The 23,195-nt window shown below is 38.6% G+C and overlaps 1 protein-coding gene and 1 long non-coding RNA gene across 2 annotated transcripts in view; one reads left to right on the forward strand and one right to left on the reverse strand.

The window, feature by feature from the left end:
• Positions 1 to 280: 280 nt before the first annotated feature.
• On the reverse strand, positions 281 to 22,322 carry PYGO1 (pygopus family PHD finger 1). Its single transcript, XM_024128889.3, has 3 exons — positions 22,118 to 22,322; positions 6,030 to 6,115; positions 281 to 4,982 (listed from the first exon to the last, which is right to left on the reverse strand). Exons 1-3 carry the CDS (start codon positions 22,164 to 22,166, stop codon positions 3,858 to 3,860), a joined length of 1,260 nt encoding a protein of 419 aa, XP_023984657.1. The 5' UTR covers positions 22,167 to 22,322; the 3' UTR covers positions 281 to 3,857.
• The window catches only part of LOC114487210 (uncharacterized), a 35,886-nt gene continuing 34,453 nt past the window's right edge, over positions 21,763 to 23,195 (forward strand). Inside the window, exon 1 of the long non-coding RNA XR_008618560.1 lies at positions 21,763 to 21,849. This is a non-coding gene — a long non-coding RNA (uncharacterized lncRNA). The remainder of the gene's footprint in view (positions 21,850 to 23,195) is intronic.

The raw sequence follows: 23,195 nt of genomic DNA on the forward strand, positions 1-23,195 counted from the left end.
TATTACTATTACATACAATTACTATAGTATGTTGGACAATAAGTACTAGCACTCAGTTTGTTCAAGACAAACAAATGTAGAAGAATATTAGAAGAAAACTCCTGATATTTTATCTGGATGATTAAAGTCAGCAGATTTCAGGGTAACCTATTATTGAAGTTTTTTTCCTACCACTAGGCAGAGTTGGGAGTCTAAACACACACACACACACACACACACACACACACACACACACACACACAGAGAAAATGATTTCTGATTTTGACCTTGGGTTAATTGGATTTCTTTATATTGTGTTCATCTATGAAGAATAAGCACTAGTACAAGAAAATCTTGTTTTATGTACATAATCTTCTAGTCTGGATAACAAGAATCATAATAGCAGTATGCCAAAGTATTTCACACAAAAGGAAAAGATGGATCACAAATCTAATTCCAAGCACTCTCTCTATCTGAAGAATAATTTATTTTTCTATAGCAAGCTAAGCTGTTCCTGCATTAGGGAGTCCAGTAGCATCTAGAAGCAAGTGGATCAGGAATTCTCTAGTGAAATGAACAAAGCAAGTTCTGAGAAAGGAACTGACACTTTAAAACTTTCTAGTAACCTAGCCTTGGTGAGAGAGCCTAGCTGCTGATAGCCAGGTTGAACTTTGGCAAAACTTGAGAATGCAGGAGAAACCCCAAGATTTCCTGCTCAATTGCACATATGTGTGTCTTTGTGTATATGTGTGCATGTGAGATGAGGCCTTTCAGTGATGGAAAAGGACTACACCGAAAAAGGTGCGATGCTATGGGAAGATTATGCCACCTGTGTGCATTTATTTCCCTCACTGAGTATTTTTTAAATGTTTAGGGCAGCTCGTCACTTGTCTTAAGAAAGCCATATTGATTTGTATCATAGCCTTCGAGTCACACTAGGCAAATTAATATCTGGCCATTCTTATAGTTCATCACTTTCCCTACCAAAAAGCCTCTAGATAACTTCTGACAGTGTTATGTAGACACAAATGTGGAACTAGTGAGAAAATTAATTCAAATACATGAAAACATTCATCAGCTATGATTGTAGTTTGCCTATGATTCACTGTTAAAATCAACCACGGGTTTTTCTTCTGTAAATTTAACAGATTCGTATTTAAGTAAGATGCTCTTAAGACCTAAATACAAGAATAAAAATTCACTTGTTTGTAAGTTTTTAAAAACAACTACCTGGAAATGAAAAATAAAAGAATCACATTATAAATCAAGTATTTTTAGACTAACTTGGGAGAGGTTATTTTCACAAAGCAACTAATAAAAGTGTAAGCAATAGAGGGCTTTAGAAACTGCATAATCAGTTTTAGCAATGAGCACAACTTGAGTACTACCGTGTAAAGTGTTAACTCCTGAAGACATTGGAAGGTTCTACTCAGCATCTACCTAACTGTATTCAGTCATTAAAAAAAAAAAAACATGATCTGATGCTAGAACTAGGCATATAGCATACAGTGTATCATATCTTAAAAATCTGCACTCACTAGGATTTCAAAAACAACATAATTAGGTCCTTAAACATTTAGGAAATTATGTATCTTTAACAAAAACTACAATGTAAGCAAAATGTGATCTTCGAGTATGCTACTGAACATACCAAATGTCAAGAGTCAGCCCAAACTACTGCATTTTAACCTGCTTCAACTGGTAAAGTTTTCACACAAAGGAGTACCTAGTATTAGAGTTCATATCATTTCATTTCCTAAAACTATAAAGACATTTATATTACAACTATATTTAAAATATCTTGTACTCATCTCTAACTAGTCACAGGTAAATACAGAAAACCTTATATTGCCTTGTACCATATGAAATTGCTGTTTCTGTAGGTCAAAATTAAAACACTACTTAAAAAAATAAGTTTTATTCAATCAAAATACACATCACAAGCATTAATAGTTTTCTTCTAATAGGACATTAAATATTTCATTTTTATAAAATTCATGATTTGCTAGGCTGTATAAACTGTTCAAACCCTCCAATTACTGTGTTTCAATTGGAGAATATGAAGTTTCTTAGAAAAATCTCCAAATGATGAAAACTACACCAGTTCACTGGATAAAGTTCTGGTGACTACACTGTAAACAGAATTGAATAATTCAATTAACTTTGCTTTAGTGGCTTGTGACATGTGACACCAGTGCTGTCATGTAAAAGTGTGGGTTCATGCTTATTAACCGAAGGACTATAATCAAAATTTTCATGCTTAATTTAAATTTCTTGGCAATATTGCTGCTGCTGTCATTTCACCAAGGTTTAAATTATCCCTTTTGCAGGTCACCACAGTCTTCAGAACTTTTTTGGTCACAACGATGGTTCAAGTTTGGGAGATTTACCAACATCCAACCATTGTAGAAATTATTATCAATTGTCATATAGAATCCTTTTTTTGGGTCACAGGTTATGATCCGCTGCAAAAACAGGCTTCTGTTGTTTCAAAGCTTAATGAGTGCACCTCCAACTGTCTCCATTCTTAACCGTCTCTCAAGAGAATCCTCTCAGGTCCATTTTTACACTTTCCCCAGTCACAGCAGAAACTCCTGTCTGCTGCAGGGCCTCGAACTGTGAGTAAGCTCTCATCTTGGCTCTTAATTGATCTTTGCTTAAAATGGATTTTGAACTCCCCTGAGGCTCATTTTTAATTTTCAGATCCCCAGAAAAAGATTTTTCAACCCACCACTCTTTTGCCAGCAGAGCCCTCTAAGGCCAAATTGATGTTTCTACCTATCTCATTTGCAATATGTCCCTGGTTTGAAATGATATTAAGAAAAGTATTCACAATTCTTTTGAGGATACTGTATTATTTATTTCTCTGGAAAACAATAATAACTCAATAATCAAATTGAAGAGTGAAGAGCATAATACTGTTATATTTCTAAATAGCACAACTAAAAAATCCTTTATGACAACTCTACTAATTGTAGTCAATTTTCAACTGATCTAATGTTAGCAATTTCATGTGGTACAATCCACAAGTTAATCAACAAATACTTATTGAACATCTACTATATGCTAACATCTGTCTCATATCTGTACAAACAGATATCCTGGAAAGACTGAGTTGATAATACAAAAAGGTCACTAATTTCAAGGACCCTAATATGGGACAAATCTGGTGTCATACTCTATTATTTTTTAAAACACTCATTAAAATGTATGCTTTCTTCCATGTTTTAGCTACATATATTCTTTCTGAAAACATGTTAAATGGATCCTCAAATATCTTTTTGAACTAAATATTTAATTTGATATTGCCAAAGTTCAGCACTGGAATACACCTGACCCTTGAACAACGTGGGGGCTAGGGGTGCCGACCCCCTAACAGTCAAAAATCTGAATACAACTTTACAGTCAGCCCCCCAAAACTGTGGTTCTGCATCCTGGGATTTAATCAACCGTGGATCATGTAGTACTATACTATGTGTTTATTGAAAATCAGTGGGCCCATGCAGTTCAAACCTGTGTTGTTCAAGGGTCAACTGATACATTTTTCAATGATTCTAACTTTTAAAAGTCAAAACTTGCCTACATTTGCTATATATTATCTTGAAGCTTCAAGAGGCTTTTATGTTCATGATTACAAACTAAAATTTATTTGTATATTACTTTCTAATGCACCCCCATATACATTATTCTTATTTAAGATAGCAAACAAAAACAATACAAAGTTTGCACTAGCAATTAAGTGGTGTATTAATAAAAACTAAAAGGTAAATAATTTTTTGTGTGTGCGTTTAAAAAAATAATGTAAAACATTAAAATCCTGTGTCACTGAACCTCTGTAATACACAGGAGAAAAAAACCACTGTAGTTAATGCCTGTGATTAAGCATCACTGCCCACTGCAGGGGGACCAAAAGTTTCTCTAGTGCGCATTAACTGGACATCTTTGTCAGCCATACAGGTATCACAGCCCCATACTGCTGATGCTTCTGCTGTTAGGAGGCCATAAGCTGTTTCAGTCATTCCAGTGCAGATCCGATGAAACCATTTCTGACAAGAGGCTTCACATAAGATGGCATCCTGATCATCATTCACTTCATTTGTACAAATTCCACAAGGATACACTGGGTCAGAAGAAGAATGCCCATGACGGCTTGGGTGGAGAGAGGATTTATTGCTTTTCTCAGTGGTGCATGTATCTGCGGCACCTCTAGGTTGTCGCGGCTTATTCTGTGTCCCATTTGCATGGCTGTTGTTTGTAGCTTCAGTGCTATTCGAACGGCTATTCTCTTGATTTACGACATTGTTTCGATTAACATTTTTTAATTCAATATTACTCTGATTCACTGTGTCATCCATATTTAAGTGAGGTGGATGAGCAGAGGAATTTTGATTAGTGTTTTTGGTTGCTCCTTGACTAAAGTCTTGTTTTGAGGGTGGTGCTTTTGCTTGACCAAAAGTGTTTGGGGGAGGAATAAAAGAATGATTAGATTCTAATGGAGAACTAAAATTTGAATTATTTCCAGGGACAAAGTTAGATGCCAAGTCAGGGTTAGATATTTGGCTAGCATTCTGTGGAGGAATCTGATTGAAGTTTTCAGCAGGATTTTGTCTAAAATGTTGATTAGGCATGTTAACATTCTGACTTAGTGCATTATTATAAGATGGGTTTCCAAAACTCGAATTATCATGTGGCCCAAAATTAAAAGCATGAGGTCGATTAAAACCCATGCCCAAAGGAGTCTGAGGAAATGGGTGTGGCTGATTCCTGAGTGAGTAAGGACCACAGTATGGGGAAGACATTCTTGGAGGAACGTGAGGTGGCATTCTGAATGTGCTGTAGCCTCCAAAGCCAGGATAACCAGGGCCAAGATATGGATTTGATGAAGGTAGTGGTTTATAGGAAATAGTATTGTAGTTGTCATCAAATGGATTAGCAGCCACTAGATGGTCAGAGTTTGGATTTGGTGGTGGAGCATACTCAGACAATGGAGGAAAAGAAGGCCCCTGAAATGAGAATGTAAAATACATGTTTTTGATCAAAGAAGTCATAAATGTTAACATTTATGAACCTAGTTTTAAATTTCTTTTGAAGTGTTACAAAAATTTAATTCTTCACCTGACCTTTCAATTTCAAATAATGTTTATATTTATATTTAATGATAAAACTGTGTAGGTTTCTTTCATTTAGGAAAGGAAATAAGGTGTACTTTTTTGAGCTCAAATCAATTGTTAGAAACTCTAGAAGTATTCAGCCTTCAAAAGAAGCTTCATTACCATAATTTTCATTGAATATGCTTGCCTGTAACTCTAGAATCTTTCACTTAAAATTTTAACTAAAAATGCCTTTATACCTCCAAATAGCCATAAAATTAAATAACAGTAAACAGGATCTAAATTTTTTTTCCTAGCTTAACTTCAGAGAGTTAGCTATTAAAGCATTCCCAAAGCACTAAGGCCTAGGCCTCAGACTGGAAAAATAAGCTGCCAGTTTTAGTCACAACTGCAAGTTTAACAGTGTGGTCAAAATGGAAAAAGGTAATGTGTACACATTTCATACTTACTTGCAGTCTTTATAATAAAAACAGTGCTTCAAATTTATAGAGGATAAAACCAAGAAAGTCTGTATTTATAACTGTTTATTACAACCAAAGGTTTCAGACGAAAGATGCTTCCACCATGATTGCTTCATGATATGTACATACTACTGATTTATTATAATAGTTGAACATTACTCCAAGTTAAACTTGTGTCCATATATTTTTAAATCTTTTCATAAAACTACTGGCATCTATTCCTTTTAAATTAGCTTTAAGAATAAGCATTTTAATTTATCTGCCTACACTTCCTTCTTGCAATATTCACTCTAGGCTTACAGTCCAATAACAGCCACTAGTTGCAAAGCAAAAAAAAAACCAAAAAACAAATCACTGCAGAATTCACTACTAGGTTCTGAATTAGGATAGGAAACAAAACCCATGATGAAAGTTAAATTTACCTCATAGCCTGATCATATCAGTGAAGAAAAAGTTATTAAAGAAAATGCCAATTTACCTGGGTATTTGTCTTGCGCTTTTTCTTATCTGGGCTTCCTAGTTGTACACCTGGTCCTCCTAACCCATCCAGTCCACTATCACCACCTAAAAATAAATAAATAAATAAATCCAGATAATATTTCTACTTATAAGTGAAATTTATATCTCTCATAGCAATATCTATTATAGCTACCTGTTAATATGTTTTCTATTTTTATTAGATAAAAGCAATACTAAGCTCTTATTATCTTTGTTCTTCAAAAAGTCTTCCCCATAATCTCAGCCAGAATCAGTCATTCACCTCTATCTACCCCATAGCATGTTTTATTATTCTTTCAGTGAAAAAGTAATTCTCCATCCCACCCTCAAACCTTCAGTCATCTGGTTTCCTATCCCTGAAGCAAACACTGTTGCTAGTTTCTGGTCTATCTTTCCAAAAATAATCTAGATAAATTCCAGGATATCTCTGGGGAATACACAAACAATGGCATGCTTAGTATGGAACAATGGTCTATACCTTGCTTTCTTACTTGGAAATCATTCCATGTCATTACATATAGAACTGCTCTATTCTCTAATAACTGAGTAGTTCACAGTATGATTATACCATAATTCATTAAACTAGTCCCCTCCCTATTGATGGATATTTTGATTGTTTTCAAACCTTTGCTGTTCTGCAATGAAAATCCATGTATCAATGTCTTTACACTCATGTAAAAGTCATTCCTAGGACTGGAATTATGGCATCAGAGGTATGTGCCTCTTAATTCTGAAAGGTATTGTCAAAATACAACAATGTATGTGAGTATGATTTTTTCAATATGATCAAACAAAAGCAAAAGCTTGACTGTGAATCTAAGAAGTCTAAAAAAACATGGGATTTTCTTCCATTAAAAAAACACACTTTTTATTACAGAGAATTCTGAACATATACAAAAGCAGACAGAATAAAATTATGTACACACATATGTAGATACACATTTGTAGTAAGCTATAATACACATTTGTAATAGATAAATAAATCCAATGAGTTGACAGAGAATTATAGGAGACTTGCTCATACATGTGGATTCTGAGAAAGAGATATTTAAACTGAGACCTAAAAGATGATAAGAAATCTCTCATATGAAGAGCAGAATGAAAAGCCTCTAGGCAGAGAGAATAAATAGAAAGGAGCTTGAATGTGTCATGTCTGAGACATTTAAAAGAGGCCAGTGTGTTACGGAACTCTGGTGAGCACCTTTAGAAGAGGCTGAAGAGACAGGCAGGGACCAGATCATTTTAAAGTGTCATGAACTGAATGCTTGTGTCCCTGCACAATTCATATGTTGAAGCTCTGCCCCCTAATATGATAGTATTTGGAGGTGGGGGCTTTTGTAGGTATTTAGGGTTACATTAGGTCATGAGGGTAATGGGATTAGTGGCCTTATAAGAAGAGAAAGTGACCTCTCTCTCTCTCCACACTCCCTTCCTCCCTTCCACCCTCCTTCCTCCCACATGCAAACAGTGGGAAAGGCCATATGAGGACAAAGCAAGAAGATGGGCATCTATCTACAAGCCAGGAAGACAGCCCTCACCAGGCACCAGGAGCTGACAAACTGGCTGGCACCTTGATCTTGGACTTCCTAGAGCCAGACTGTGAGAAAATAAATTTCTGTTGTTTAAGCCACCCAGTCTATGGCATTTTGTTATGGCAGCGCAAGCCAACTGAGACATAGAGCCTTACAGTTTATGGTAAGGAACTGGGATTTTATTTTAAGAACAGTGGATGATCATTTAAGGATTTCGGGCAGGAAAGTAACATGATTTATGTTTTTAAAAGATTACATTAGCAATTTGTGCTGAGAATAAATTGGTGATGGGAATGGGGTAGTAGCAGGGAGACCAGTAATGATATCTTTACAATAGTAGTTCAGGAAAAGAAATGGTACTTGGCAATAAAGAGAAATCAGCGTGCTGGCAATAGTTCCACACATAACAAAAATGCAAAGCAGATTTCTGTAAGAGCTATTTAGAAGAAGTTTAAATATTGTAGAGGTAAAAAACTATGACAACAATAACAAAATTTTAGTAAGGATTCTGGACATTAAATTAATATCTAAACATCAAAAGCTTTCATATTACAAACTATAACCAGTTAAAAGATAAAGTAGAAGATAAGCTTTCATTAACAGGAGCAAAACTAAACTAAAATAGCTAGCAATAAATTTAAGAAACGCACAAGATCAGTATGAATAAAAACTTTTTAAAAGCCCTATTGAGGGACAAAGAGGAAGACTTCTAATAAGTGGAAAGGTACTCCCTGTTCTGGCTAGCCATCTAGAACAAAATAATACTGTTTTTATTTAGCTCACATATTATCCCAGATAGCCTGGTTGTGCCCTCCTCAGAGACATCAGCACCTGGTGTCTGAGTCCCAGGCCCACAGGGCCCATCCTCTAACCCCACAGGCATTCATACCAGCCTAAGCAGCACCCCCTTCTCAGAGACCTGAGTTTAAACTACACAGGGACCCTCTTGTGAGTTTATATATTTTAATAATTCCAACCTCTTTCCTATGTCCTTCAGCCTTAAGAATGGTAGCCGCTTCCCACAGTTGTTACCTCTGTAAAAACTTTAGTATCCTATTTTGCCAGTTTAATATCTGTTAACAATACTTTATATCAAATTCTTTACATTAAAAATAACTAGTCTGGGGCTTCCCTGGTGGCGTGGTGGTTGGGAGTCTGCCTGCCACTGCAGGACACACGGGTTCATGCCGCGGAGCAGCTGAGCCCGTGCACCACAACTACTGAGCCTGCGCTCTAGAGCCCGTGAGCCACAACTGCTGAGCCTGCCTGCCACAACTACTGAAGCCCACCCGCCGGGAGCCCGTGCTCCACACAACGGGAGAGGCCACCGCAGTGAGAGGCCCGCGCACCGCAATGAGGACCCAACACAGCCAAGGATAAATAAATAAATAAATAAATTTAAAAATAACTAGTCAGGTTTCTGTCTCCTGACTAGACCCTGACTGATACATATTTCAAATACCTCCTAGGCTGAAAATAGTATTACTCCTACGTTAACATCATTCCAGAGATTTAGCTTACTATCCACCTACATACTTTTCCTCCTGTGTATAAATTTGTGATAGTAATACCTTTACAAAAATGGGCTATTATTTTTTAAATAAAAGCATTAAATTTTAACTTTATTAGAATTTAATAAAGGAAAAATAAATAAATTAAACTGAAGAATATGCTAAATGTTTCTTCACCAAAAGAGAAATTTTTGAAAGTAATTCTCTAAGGAAAAGACAAGACATCAAGGAAAATATTAAGTTGGAGAAATTATGGTTTTTCTTTTTTAAATCTTTAGATGGTGTCAAATGACTTCCTGCTTTGAAAGCTGAGGATAGTATAGTATCACATCTTATTCTACTTATTTCCTCCCTAAATTTAGCAGGGTATTTTCTATCTCTAGATTCTTCATTTCAGGTAAATTTTCTTTTCTCATATCTTTGAATACTTTTTTCCGCTCTATTTGCTGAGTGCTCGATTTCAGGGGTACTAACTATTTCAGGGGAGATTTTTTAGCTCCATACCTTTTAGGTCATCTGACTAGTCTTTTTCATCTGCACTTAATCTGATTATCTGGTTTTTCTATTATGTAACTTAACTGTTAATTATCTTTATTCTGTTTCTAATTTGTAATTTATTTGTTCTCTATATATGTTGTTTTAGTCAATTTATTTCCTTAGGTCTGCAATTTACCCTTCTTCTGTGTTTTAATATTGTCTTGTCTTCGAGCTCTTATTTTATTTAAGTTCTACGACCTGAAGTACATGTGAGTTATTTCCTTCTGTCCTGTAGGTTATGGGTTCTTCATCTTCTGCATGCCCTTTCTCTTTTTATTCTTTGTGTGTCAGTTCACTAGTTTGCTATAGTATGTTTACATAATTATCATGCTTTTATTTTTATCTTGTAACTTTGCCCAGACGTTTTAAGCTCTGATTTAATGTGCGTAACTTTGACTCCCTTTTATTCTTATCTAAGATTGTTTGCCTGGCTTAGATGGTTTGCATCTATGGAGATAATCATATGATGTTTTTCCTTTACATTATTTATTTTTATAAATTTATTTATTTATTTATTTTTGGCTGTTTTGGGTCTTCTCTAGTTGCGGCCAGCGGGGGCTACTCTGTTGTGGTGTGTGGGCGTCTCATTGCAGTGGCTTCTCTCATGGAGCACCGGCTCTAGGTGCACGGGCTTCAGTAGTTGTGGCACGTGGGCTCAGTAGTTGTGGCTCGTGTGCCCTAGAGCACACAGGCTTCAGTAATTGTGGCACTAAGGCCTAGTTGCTCCGCGGCGTGTGGGATCTTCCTTGACTAGGGCTTGAACCCGTATCCCTTGCATTGGCAGGTGGATTCCCAACTACTGTGCCACAAGGAAAGTCCCCTTTACATTATTTTAATGTTGAACCCAGCCTGACATTCCTATGTTAGTAAACCCAACTTACTAATTTTTATATGAATGTTATATTTATGTGACTGGATATGCTAATATTCTCTTTATAATGGTTGCCTATGTTAGTAAGATTAACCTGTTGTGTTTCCTTGAAACATCCAGGCTTTTAATTCTAAGATTTTGTTAAATGCACATCTACCTAGTCGGGGGGTACAGTAACCCATTCACATGGGAGGATTCCCTTGAGTCCTCTGATTCCATTTGTATCCCTGAAGGCTTCTTTTCTGTCAGAGAGTCCTTTAAAAATAACAACAAAAACTTCCCCTGTTTCACTCATTTTTTTTCTTACTCAAAGGAGTAAGAAGACAAGACTACTCATTTAATTTGGTTTCCTCCAGACTTCAGGTTATTAGTAATTCTCAAAATTTTGTAAATCACCAGCAGCTTCCAAGGGGCAGGGATTGTTTTAGAAGCCTAAAACAGTGATCCAGATTTCATCCTGTTCCAGATTTATGTTACCGGGATATGCCACTTCCCTTGTTTGCTGCTATTGCTGACATTTTTGCTGTTTTTTAAAACGGTTCTGGTTCATTTCACTTGAAATTTAGAAGAGAATCTGTATGGTAGCTTTGTTCTACCATCTTAGAAGTTTATATCTATATCTATGTTCTTTCACTTACTCTTCATAACAAACCTATGAGGAAAATCATCCCCGAAATGGAATTGTAAAGGTACAGATCATACCCCTGGTAAAAAAGCAGCTCTGAAATCTAAAACTAGTATTTGTTTTCTTTTGCTTTTAGGTGTACAATTCAGTGGGTTTTGAGCATATTCACCAGGTTGTGTAACCATCACCACTATTTAATTCTAGAACATCATCAGCACCCCAAAAAGAAACCCCAAACCTGTTAGCCATATAATATGTGGCTTTGAGTTTGGCTTCTTTCACTTAGCATAACATTTTTGATGTTCAACCATGTAATTTTATGTATTAATATTTCATTCTTTTTTTATGGCTGAACAATATTCCACATTATGTTTATCCAGTCATCAGCTGGTGAACATTTGGGTTGTTTCTATTTTGGAGGGACTATGAATAATGCATTTATGCACACGTTTTTAAATGAATGTATGTTTTCAATTCTCTTGGGTATACACCTAGGAGTGGAATTGCTGGGTCACATAGTATCTCTATGTTTAACATTTTGAGGAACTGCCCAACCGTTTTCCACAGTGGCTGCACCATTTTATGTTCCCACCTCTAAAGTCTGACAGTTCTAATTTCTTCACATTCTCCCCAAGATTTATAGTTTTTTTTTTAATATAGTGACTCTAGCAAGTATGAAGTGGTATCTCCTTGTGCTTTTAATTTGCATTTCTAAAATTACTAATGATGTTGAGCATCCTTACATGTATTTATTGACCATGTCTTTATCTTCTTGAAGAAATGCCTATTCAAGTTCTCTGCCTATTTTTTAGTTAGAGTGTTTGTCTTTTCTGTTAAGTTTTAAGAATTCTTTATGTATATATTAAGGATACTAGAATCATCAGATGTAAAACATAAGTTTTTAATTTTGATGAAGTTCGAATTATTTATTTTTGTTCTGTTGCTTGGATAAAACTAGGTTTATCTGCTTCTAATATAGTAGTTTGCCTCCCTAAGATCTTATACATATACTGTCTTCCTAAGTGGCCCACAGAAGGCAAAAATGGAAACTTCTGGTTCAAACTAAAGGAACTCCTATCTTAATATAATCAATAAAAAACACTGAATCACTATGTTGTACACCTGAAACTAATATAATATTGTAAATAAACTAAACTTCAATTTTTAAAAAAAAATATAAACGGGAAAATATAAACATTCATTAAATTAAAATATAGTTGTGACCATTAAAAAAAATTTTTTAATAAAAAAATGATAAAGGGACTCCTATCTTTTAATTTTAATTTGACATGGTAATCCCATTTGAACAGATGGTAAGTAAAGAACTAAGAGAGAGATCCAGTGCACCCAGTGCACTCCTCAAGGTCATTCATTCAAAATCATATGGTTCAGGAATGGCTAAACTACTTAACCAATGTATAACTTTCAGTAGCCTATATACACTGAAATAATGAGTTCATATTAACAATTTGTATGCAGTTTTCCATAACAGTATATACTAACATACTGAACAGAGAAATGTGTTGTTCTTGAATCTGAGTACCTAGAAATTCTGTGGAAAAGAATTAGTAATGGGCTTGAGGTCAAATAATAAAGTGGCTATATAAATAAACAAAAGGTCCAAATATCAAAGTCCTGTCTTTCCTAACATTTGTTATGGGTATTTCATTATAACAAAAGTATCAATAGAAAAAGGTAATTCTTAAAAGATAAAAAGTTATTAACAAATTAGTCTCTAATCTAGAATATATAAATTACCATTCACAGCATTATTAAGACTACTGAATAACTGTAATTTTACTATTAAAATGCTGTAATTTAAAGATGGACAAAATTTACTCTTAATGGTTAGTATCTACCATCTCTGTTCATTTTCTAAAACTTTAATGATAATTCCTGTATTTACTGTAAGGCAAAACTCTGACATTTGGAATCATTTAAATAAATTCATTATTTTCAAGTAATCTGTAAGCAAAACCACCTAAAATTCTTTTTTGAAAATTGAGTTTTATAGTGTCAGTTTTAAATTTAAGAGTCTAATATTTCCCTCCATAAAACAATCTTCAAGTTCCCACTGGTCTCAGTTGCCCCACTTATTGTTCATCTAAAAAGTTAACTATGTAACATTTCCAATGGCTCTGACTCTTGGCCTTACCCAGGTCTCTCCCATTGCTATATGTAATACCGGTGGTTCTGTCATCTCCATGATGTTAACAAGTAATGTTAGATCAGATTCCTGGTCATCGGGGCTAATCAGAATATAAGCTACCAAGAATTTCTGTAATTATTACTCTTTAAAAATGAAGTACAAGGGGAGGGGAAAGTAGTGGTCATAAAGCCAGTTATTTAGGTTACCTTAATAACTTTTGGTACCAAAGCGTCTCTCTATCTGCGCTACATATCTGCTGCAGCTGACTCTGCAAGGTAAACCATGAACATTCAGCCAGAAGGTGAGAGTTGTGGGGCACAGAACCAAGAAAAGGGGAACTTCCAAATCTTTTTGTAACAGTGGATACTCTGATCCTTCTGTTAATAATTGAATTTCTTCAACTCATCTCTTCACTCCTACCTTCGCAGAGCCCTCCGAGAATGCACAAGACAGAAAAGAAGTGGGAAAGGGTGATAACAACAATAGAAAAAGAAACCTCTCTCATCTTACGTTAAGGAATTTTATCTATATATTATCACTTTTCATTATGCCAATCAATCTCAATTAAGCACAAAAATAGTTTTACCTCTCCTTTCACCCTTTAACCTTTATTTAGAGCTGGAAGCTTAAGTTGTTTCTCTACTTGTAGTCTTAGAGTCCAACCTACTAAATGATACAATTTTTCCCCATCTAAAGATGCTACAAATCAATGATTTTTGATATGAAATCCATTTGTAAGTATAAAATCATTCTTTTATTTGTAAGTACTTTTTATTTTGTAAAGAGTGGATTATTTACTTTAGGCCTTTTATGCATTTTTTTTTTGGTCTAGTTACAACTTCTTTGTTTTTCCTATTAAAGACTCAATCTATTTTGGCCCCATGTCCTTAAAAGGGAGTGAAGGCATTATTCTGTACACTAGATAGCACTGTGCCTTTAATATATTTTAAATATTCCTTTATTAAACTCACTTTATTCACAATAATGGTTTGGTTTGTGACAGTGACTGTTCTCATAAGTAATGTGACTACATTATTTTAAAATATTTTATAATCAACATTTTCCTTTAAAGAGACTTGCTTCAGCATTATTCCAAATAAATGTTTATTTTAATATGTGTTTGTGGTATAAGGATGTATTCTAGGCTGATTAAATGACTCAAACCAGGTTGGTTTTCCCCCAAAATTCGTATGTTGAAATCCTAATACTCATTATGATGGTATTAGGAGATGGGGCCTTTGATAGGTGATTAGGTCATGTGGGCTCTGCCCTTATAAAACAGATCTGGGAGATTTAGTGCCCTTATATAACAGACCTGGGAGAGTTCCCTAGCCCCTTCCGCATGTTAGGACAAAGTGAGAAAGATTGTTGTCTATGAACCACGAAGTCAGTCTTCATCAGACATCAAATCTGCTGGCACCTTGATCTTGGACTTTCTAGCCTCCAGAATTGTAAGAAATAAAATGTTTGTTGTTTACAAGCCACCCAGCCTATGGTATTGTTACAGCAGCCCAAACGGACTAAGACAGTGCCTAACACATTGCCTGGCACACAACAAGTACTCAATTATTCTCATTTTGCTTCCCCTTAGACTAAACTATACCACTAGTGCACTTCATTTCAGCTTCTATAGTATTTATCATCCTATCAAAATATCTAATAGCCAGCAGCATCAGCACAATCAGTGGACACTCAAGTATCAGTTTTTCACAACAGCAAAGAAGTCTGGGATATAATGTCAGTTTACTCTACCATTTACTATGGATGTGAACATCTTAGCTTACAGCTTTATCTTCACCTGAAACACATACTTCTGTAATACTGGTCTCTACCATGGAATGGAAATATTGTGAATTAATATGTGAATACAGTATTGTATGTATTCCATTAAGCATTTGGCAAAATGGCCTTATATGATTGAAATGAAAAAGACATTATTTCCTTTTAGAATGCAAGGCAGAAAGTGTCTGCTATGTGATGCCCCAAACATAGATCAATCTGGGCATGTAATAAATATTAAATTCAGAAAGCCCTCAACATCAGTGATTTAAAGTTTCATATATTTGTGGTTCTTGTGCCAGCTGTTCTCCCCAAACTAATGATCTTTGCATTACTGAGGTACAAGAGGTTTAAGGCTGCTCACAAAGGTAAAGCTTAGAAAGGTGGGTGGATGGCATCCAAGTGTGAAGCTGACTCTACATAATAATATCAATACCTCTAATAATGGGCGGTCTCAGTGGAGCTGAAGCTTTGAGGATGAGTATCTTACCAAAGTCGGGAAAAAAGAGGGCATGCCTAGCAGAAGGAACAGAATGTGCAAAGACAAATTTAAAGACATGAGAGATCATGACAACATCTAGAGAGGAAATGTGACTATTTCAGAACTGGAGCATGGGAGACAAGGGTAAGCATTTCATGGAATATGAAGGATGGAAGACTAAGTGGTAGGCCTGGGCCAAATAAAAATGTAAGAAGGTTGGATTGGGTTAATATAAGAAGGTTGGATTTTTATCCTAAATGCAATGGGGAACCAATGAAGAATTTTACAAAAAAAGAGTGACATGACTAAATTGTGTTTGGGGAGCATTATAGCAATGGAACATACTGGCTAAGATTTGGGGCCCTAGAATTTAAGTTCTAGCTTTGCCACTTACTAGCTGGGTAAACTTGAATATGTTTCTTAACCACATATTACTTAACCTCTCTGAATATCAATTCATCAATTATAAACCTAGAATGATGATATCAGCTAGCTTACAGGGTTACTGAGAGGATTAAGCAAGATGATCCATTTAAATTACTTAGCAAACTGCTTGGTAAGTACTTAATAGATGGTAGTTACTTACCACCAGCAGTAAGTAACAATGTGGAAAATGGGTTACGAAAGACAAAACGGGAGGCCACTGAAACCAGTGATAGGGTTATTATAATAATCAAAGAGATAAGCAAAATCTGAACTAAAGAAGTGGTTGTGGAAAGTTTGAGGAGATGATGGGTTCAAAACATACTAAGGAGACAGATAATCTAGGACTCTGGGACAGTGTTGAGTTGCAGTGGGTCATGGGTTTGGGTCACTAGATAAATGATCTTCATCAAGTTAGGGACTATGGGAGAAAGAGCATGCTGGAGGTCTCACAGATAGACACCTTTCATTCTACTTGTTAACAACAAAATCCATTTATCTCCCCCTCATAAATTTACTCTCCCTGTTATGTATCTGACACCATTCTCTTACAGTTTTCTCCTCTACCTCTCTGGCTACTCCTTCGCATTCTGTTTTTCAGGGTCCTCTTTCCCCTTTTATCTCCTAAATGTTGGTGTTCCTAAAGTTGCATTTCTCAATGCTTTTCTCTTCTCACTCTTCACTCTCTTGGGTGAGCTCATCTACTCCCAAGGCATCAATTAGTATTCACATGTTTACTGATAACTTCCAGATCTCTATTTCTAGCTCAGACCACCCGCCTCAGTCCAAACCACGAAAATCTGTTGCATACACTGCAACATCCCAGGGGAATATTCATTCAATGTGTTGAAAACCAAATTCGCTTCCCTGACACTGCCTAGCCCTTACATATGCCAATTAAAAAACAAAAACCCCCAATCCTTTCCTTCAGACTTTCTCTCATCAGCTCTTTCCCTCAATTCTGTGACTGTAAATTATGCTTCCTCTTCAATCTTAATCCAAATCTTCCATACACTACTGATCAAGATGGTCTATATTTTTTAGTACAGTCTACTTTTAGCACTTCTGTGACATTTTTGTGTTACTATGCCATTCTAAAATACATGCTTACCTCTCCAATGTCATTTCTAACTCTGGTTAAAAGTGTTTCATCGGAGGGTGCACAGTCCTTTAAAAGCAGAGAGCTACTTAATCACTTTTGCCTCCTGACTACTGAAATTTCTACTTTTACTAAAGAACTATCATTTGTTCATAGTCTAGATGGAGTTATCTTTTTTTTTTTTTTTTTGCGGTACGCGGGGCTCTCAATTTTTTGGCCTCTCCCGTTGGCATGTGGGATCTTCCCGGACAGGGGCACGAACCCATGTCCCCTGAATCGGCAGGCGGACTCTCAACCACTGTGCCACCAGGGAAGCCCAAGATGGAGTTACCTTGATACTATATAGTGTTCACCATAGTTTTGATATGAGTCATTAGGTCTGCTGTCTTAACTTCTTCAGGCAAAATCAGTAATAAATCAGACATAACTGTATTTGAAACAATAAATGTGGCATTTATGTTAAAAAAAAAGCATTTCATCTGAAATGAATGCTTCAACTACCTTCATCTCTAAATTTGTTTTTCTTCCTTCATTTTCTCTATTTTTCCCCAAGACTGACTCTTCATTTGCATCCTTGTTGCTATTCCTTCTCTCATATGCAGAAACCTGATTTATGAGAATAGGAGCCTTGTCTGTCTAATGCCCAGCTTCCACAACAGCGAATGCCTAGCACATGGTAGATATTAAAAAACATGTACTGAATGCTTTATTCATGAATTATCTTCTCTTTCTGTTGCTTTTTCAGTTCCTCCCCTCTCCTTCTAAATCAGGTTCTTTTGTTTGTCTACTAATATGTCTGTCATTTTTCAAGGGAGAAAAAATAAATACAGAGAACCCATACAAACTTCCTCTTCACTCTCTTTCCAAGTTATTGGCTATGTCTTTCCTTCTATCACCAAGCTTCTTCTAAATCATATCTTCACCACTTAATATTCACTACTTTGAAATGTAGTTTTCTCCCAAAAGTGCCTTCTCAAAATCACCACTAACTTCCTAGACCTTTTTCTCATCCCTCATCCTCCTTGCTGCTCTTTCTACATCATTTAAAACAAAGGAACATCCACCACTTCGTAGAACTCTCCTCCAGGCCTTCCTTGACTCCCTTAAAGATAGGTTATATGTTCCTTTATTTCCTGTAGATTATCACAGCATTTATCATGCTGTTTGTAACTGATTACTTGTTTGTCAGTATCCCAGACTACACTAAAAGTTCTTGAAGACAGCTATTATGTCTTCTTAATCAATGTATTCCCACTGCCTGGCACTATAACTGCCCAGCAAATATTTGTTGAATAAACGAATGAATAGCGTCAACAGATCAACATCTAAGAGTTCTAAAAATACTGGATAATGGGAGTGTTGGTTAAAATAAGGAAAAAGGGCAAGTAAAAGTGGTGGGAAGGGCTATGGACATTCCGAAAGCAGCATAACGATACGAATCAGTTCCTTCATGTATTCACTCATTCGTTCATTTGGTATTTACTGTGAGCAAGGCAATTAGGAAAGAAACAGAAAGATAATCAAGATATTGCACCTATCCTCATGGATCTGTCTTACAATCCAGGGCTGAGGGTTTGGGAGGTGGTAAGAACTGGTAGGAAATAGGAGTAAGATACTTTGCCACTAAATAGCAATTCTGAATCTAATATTAAAATATCAGGACAGGGACTTCCCTGGTGGTGCAGTGGTAAGACTCCAGGCTCCCAATGCAGGGGGCCCGGGTTCGATCCCTGGTCAGGGAACTAGATCCCACATGCATGCCGCAACTAAGAGTTCGCATGCCACAGCTGAGGAGCTGGCGAGCCGCAACTTAGGAGGCTGCCTGCTGCAACTAAGACCCAGCGCAACCAAATAAATAAATATTAAAAAAAATAAAATTAAAATAAATAAATAAACTATCAGGACAAGTTTGGAAAACCACCAATCAGCTTCTTCTGGTCCACTTACCTTCACAATCTAGGTCTACCAGCAGCAGTTCTCAAACTTTAGTGTACATAAGGAACACCGGGGGAGCTTGTTAAAGATGCAGAGAAATCTCTAAGAAATTCTGATTCTGTGGGTCCAGGAAGCTACATTTTGAATAAGCATCCTAGGGATTATGATGCTTTTGGTCTACAAAGTCCTTAGTCATTCACAATGTCGTAATTTTGCCATATCTGAGTTATGTCTATAATATTATTTTCTAGTAATTCCTTTAAATTTAAAACTATATATAGGTCTTTCTCTATATAGACAGATATATGCAGATATGTCTATTTACCTATATCTTAGTCTTATCCTAAGTAAAAGGTTTGATAACTTATATTTTTGATAATACACATGAAATAAATACATAACCATTAAAAAGTCTGATTATAAATATATCTCATTGGATAAGAAACAGTTTGAGAAGCACTGTTCAAGAGATTATGCTCTGCAAACACCACACTCTACATGCAGTCTGATGATATAAATTATAACTAGAAGCTCCAGGGCAGTGAAGTTCAGCAGAATTGCGCTTCGGAAGAGCTCATGTAGATAATCTGGTACCTATTATTATAAAATAATTCTAAAATGTTTCAAAAATTAATGTTCTAATTAGTACATTAGTAAAATGACATCATAAAAACCCCTCTTCATATTGGCTTTTTATTTTAAAAAGTGCTTTGTCTTTTATTCTGGTACTTTACTCTCAGAATATTCTTGAGCTGACACCTAAGTCAACTTCCAACAACTAGGGCATCAAACTTAAAACCAGCAGTTGTAATAAAACAAAGATAGATCTGTAGTCTTGACACACAATAAAATACCCATCAATTTTATTTAAAAATACATTTGATTAAGACTGATAATTGAGTTCAAAGGTATAAACTTGATAAAGCTTTCTTTTCCATCAACCCCAAAGTAATTTATAATAGTAGGCAAAATCACATGGCAAACATATCAAAGAAATAACTATCTCAGAAAGGTCTATTCCTTAAAGGCTTTGGCAATTCATAACCACAAAGAGAAAAGAAAGTTGAAATAGAAAACCTTCACCAAATGAAAGATTGTGCTATTAAGCCTGTAAAAACAATATTCTGCTCTAAATTATGTTTTTGCGGGGGCTTCCCTGGTGTCGCGCAGTGGTTGAGAATCTGCCTGCCAATGCAGGGTACACGGGTTCGAGCCCACAGGCCGCCGAGCAACTAGGCCCGTGAGCCACAATTACTGAGCCTGCGCGTCTGGAGCCTGTGCTCTGCAACAAGAGAGGCCGCGATAGTGAGAGGCCCGCGCACCGCGATGAAAAGTGGCCCCCGCTTGCCACAACTAGAGAAAGCCCTCGCACAGAAACGAAGACCCAACACAGCCAAAATAAATAAATAAATAAATAAAATAAAAATAAATAAATAAATAATGTTTTTGCTTAAATGGCTAAGAAAATCAATCTCTTAACTACTCAAGTGATGTTATTTGGATATCACATTGTCACTGTGTCACAAGCCAGTTCTATAGGTTTAATCTCCAGTCACAAAGAACAAAAACATAGATGAATGACTGGTCCTTGATCTCTACATCACTTAAGTCAATTGGAAATTTACCTTACTACTTACTGATTTATAAAGCACTTCATCCTGTTTGGATGAAAGGATTATTTCAATAACTTCCTAACTAGCCTCCCTGCTTTAGCCCTTGTTCTCTACAGTCTATTCTCCACAGAACAGCCAGTTAAAAACATAAGGCAGATCACTCACTCTTCTGCACAAAACCATCCAGTCACTATCTCAGAGTAAAAGCCCAAATCTTTTAAATGGCTCACAAGGCCAATACACATTCACCCCATACTTCAGCTCAGCTCACACTACTCTCCTTTTGCTCACTCACAATAGCTTCTTTGCAGTTGCTTGAACACACTAGGCAAATTCCAGACCCAGGGCCTTTGCACTTGCTGTTCCTTTTGCCAACACTGCTATTCCCACACATATCCATATAGCTCTGCTCTGTCACTTCCTTTGGGTCCTTGCTCAAACATCATCTTCCAGGTGAGCCCTCTTATACATAATCGCTACCTCTCCACCCCCATACATATTTTCTAACCACTTTCCCTGCTTTGATTTTCTCCATACCACTTACCATTTGACATCCTATACCTTTTATTTGTTCATCACTTGTTTACCCTACAAGAGTGTGCATTCCTCCTGGGTGCAGATGGTCTTTTTGCTTTGTTCACCGTGGTATCCCAGTGCCAAAAACAGTGCCGGGCACACAGTAGGTGTTCAATAAATATTTGCTTACTGAACAAACAGTATTACTTCAACTTTGGGACTTTCGGCCTGAACCCTATTGAAAGCTGGAAATAAGAGCTGGAGGATACTCCCCAAATTTCCAGACGGCACTTGGTGTCTGTGAACTTACATGCGTTATCTTTTGTCTGGCACATCGTTCCCTCTGATACTTCTTAGATAGTAAGGCAGCAGATAAATTCCTAACTAGTGTGCAAGGAAGAAGCAAGCCAACCGTGTATAAAACTGATTTGGGGCGATTTGATTCTTATCCATAAGCCAATAGAGAAAAGCCTTTTGAATGAATATAGTTTCTCCTCTTAAGCCTAAGGAAAATAAAGCTGTATGTTTGTTGCCTTTTGGAGAATGGGAAGGGGGGCTGGGAGAGACACGGAGGCCCGGCACACCTTCTGCAAGAGCGTCAACTCTAGTGCGGTCCAACTTACTTTATTTTGGGTGGGGGGGAGTGGAGGGCGTCGTTCGTGGTCTCTGGCAGGGGGTGTTTCTTTCTCACCCTCTGAGCTGCCTATTGTGCTGTGTCTGGCCAACGAGGTAAGGTGGGCGAGGAGCGGGGTATGAAGGGATGCTGAGTGCGGCTTCAACTGCCTCCTAACACAAAGTCGGGGCGGCCAGGGCTCGGCGCAGCGGACGCGGGGGCCGCGCGCCTCCGACCGCAGTCCGGGCCCCGGGGCGCAGGCGGGACGCGGGCTGCGCGGAGTTAGGCCCGGACAGAGCCCCGTGGCCTCCCGGCGGACGGGCACGCGGTCCCCGCGCGCCCCGCTCCCCCCGCTCCCCTCAACCCGGCGCCCTTCTCGGTTACCTCGAACTCTCTTCAGCGAAATGGGATCCTTCTCCTGTTCTGCTGACATTACAGACCGCAAAGCATGACTCCCCCCCAGGCCGCGGGAATTCGGTCTCTTTGATGCTGCGGCGGCGGCTCCTCCTCCTCCTCGCGGGGCCGCTGCGGCTGCGAGGCGAGCCTCCGAGGCGAGGCGCGGCCGAGGGCGGTGGGGACGCGGGCCGACTTTGCAAAGTTTGGGAGGAGAACGAGGCCTCGGGGCGGCCGGGCGGCGTGCTGGGGCCGGCCGGGCTCAGCGGCGGCGGCGGGAGAGCGGCCTGGGGGCGGCCCCCCGCCCGGGGCCGGCGTGTGCGGAGGACTAGTGCGCCGCCGCCGCCGCCTCCCACTCCTTCTTCTTCTTCGCCGCCGCCGCCGCCTCAGGAGCCGCTGACAGGGGAGGCGGGAGGCGGGCGGCCCGGCCCTGGCGGCGCACTCACAGCGCCCTCTGAGGATGAGGTCTGCGCTCTCGCCGCTCACGAGTCGCAGACACAAAAGCCCCCAGCTTAGAGCTGCCTGCAAAACCCGCTCTGGGGCGGGCGAGGGACGTGGCGCGGCCCCGCGGCTTCCCCGCCCCGAGCTCCCCAGCCCCGCGCGGGGACGGACTTCGGGGGGCGGGGGCCGCTGCCTCGTCCCGCGGCGCCTCCTGCCGCCGCCGCCTCGCGCTCCGCCTCGGCCCAGCCCCCACGGCCCGCGCGCGCCTCTCGCTCCACGCGGGGCTAGCGGGCCCGCGGCCCTGGGAGCCGGGGCGGGCAGCGCGCGCCGAGGGGCCGCCCCGCCCTCCCCCGCCGCCACCGAGCCAGAGGACGTCCAGCTCGGCTGCCGACGCGCCCCGGCCCGGCTTCTGCGAGGAAACTGCATCTCCGAACTTCTTCGGAGGCCGCAGCAGGCATCTTGGCCTCGCGGCCAGGGATCTGAAAGAGGAATGTATGAGCCGAGCAAACTTTGTACGCGGGAGCTGGAGAGTTCTCGGCGGGCAGGTGGAGACCCAGATTCCCGGACTATGTGTCAGTGATCTGGACACCTGTTTGTGGAATGCCCCAACTGCAAGTTTTAACGACCC

This window comes from Physeter macrocephalus, chromosome 11 (genome assembly GCF_002837175.3).
Source record: "Physeter macrocephalus isolate SW-GA chromosome 11, ASM283717v5, whole genome shotgun sequence".
In the NCBI taxonomy this organism is placed as follows: domain Eukaryota; kingdom Metazoa; phylum Chordata; class Mammalia; order Artiodactyla; family Physeteridae; genus Physeter; species Physeter macrocephalus.

Coding starts and splice junctions, on each gene's coding strand:
- PYGO1 (XM_024128889.3), bottom strand. CDS start 22,166: ATGTCAGCAGAACAGGAGAAGGATCCCATTTCGCTGAAGAGAGTTCGA. Junction 6,116..22,117: donor TTCGCTGAAGAGAGTTCGAG/GTAACCGAGAAG, acceptor ATTTATTTTTAG/GTGGTGATAGTGGACTGGAT. Junction 4,983..6,029: donor AGCGCAAGACAAATACCCAG/GTAAATTGGCAT, acceptor TTCTCATTTCAG/GGGCCTTCTTTTCCTCCATT.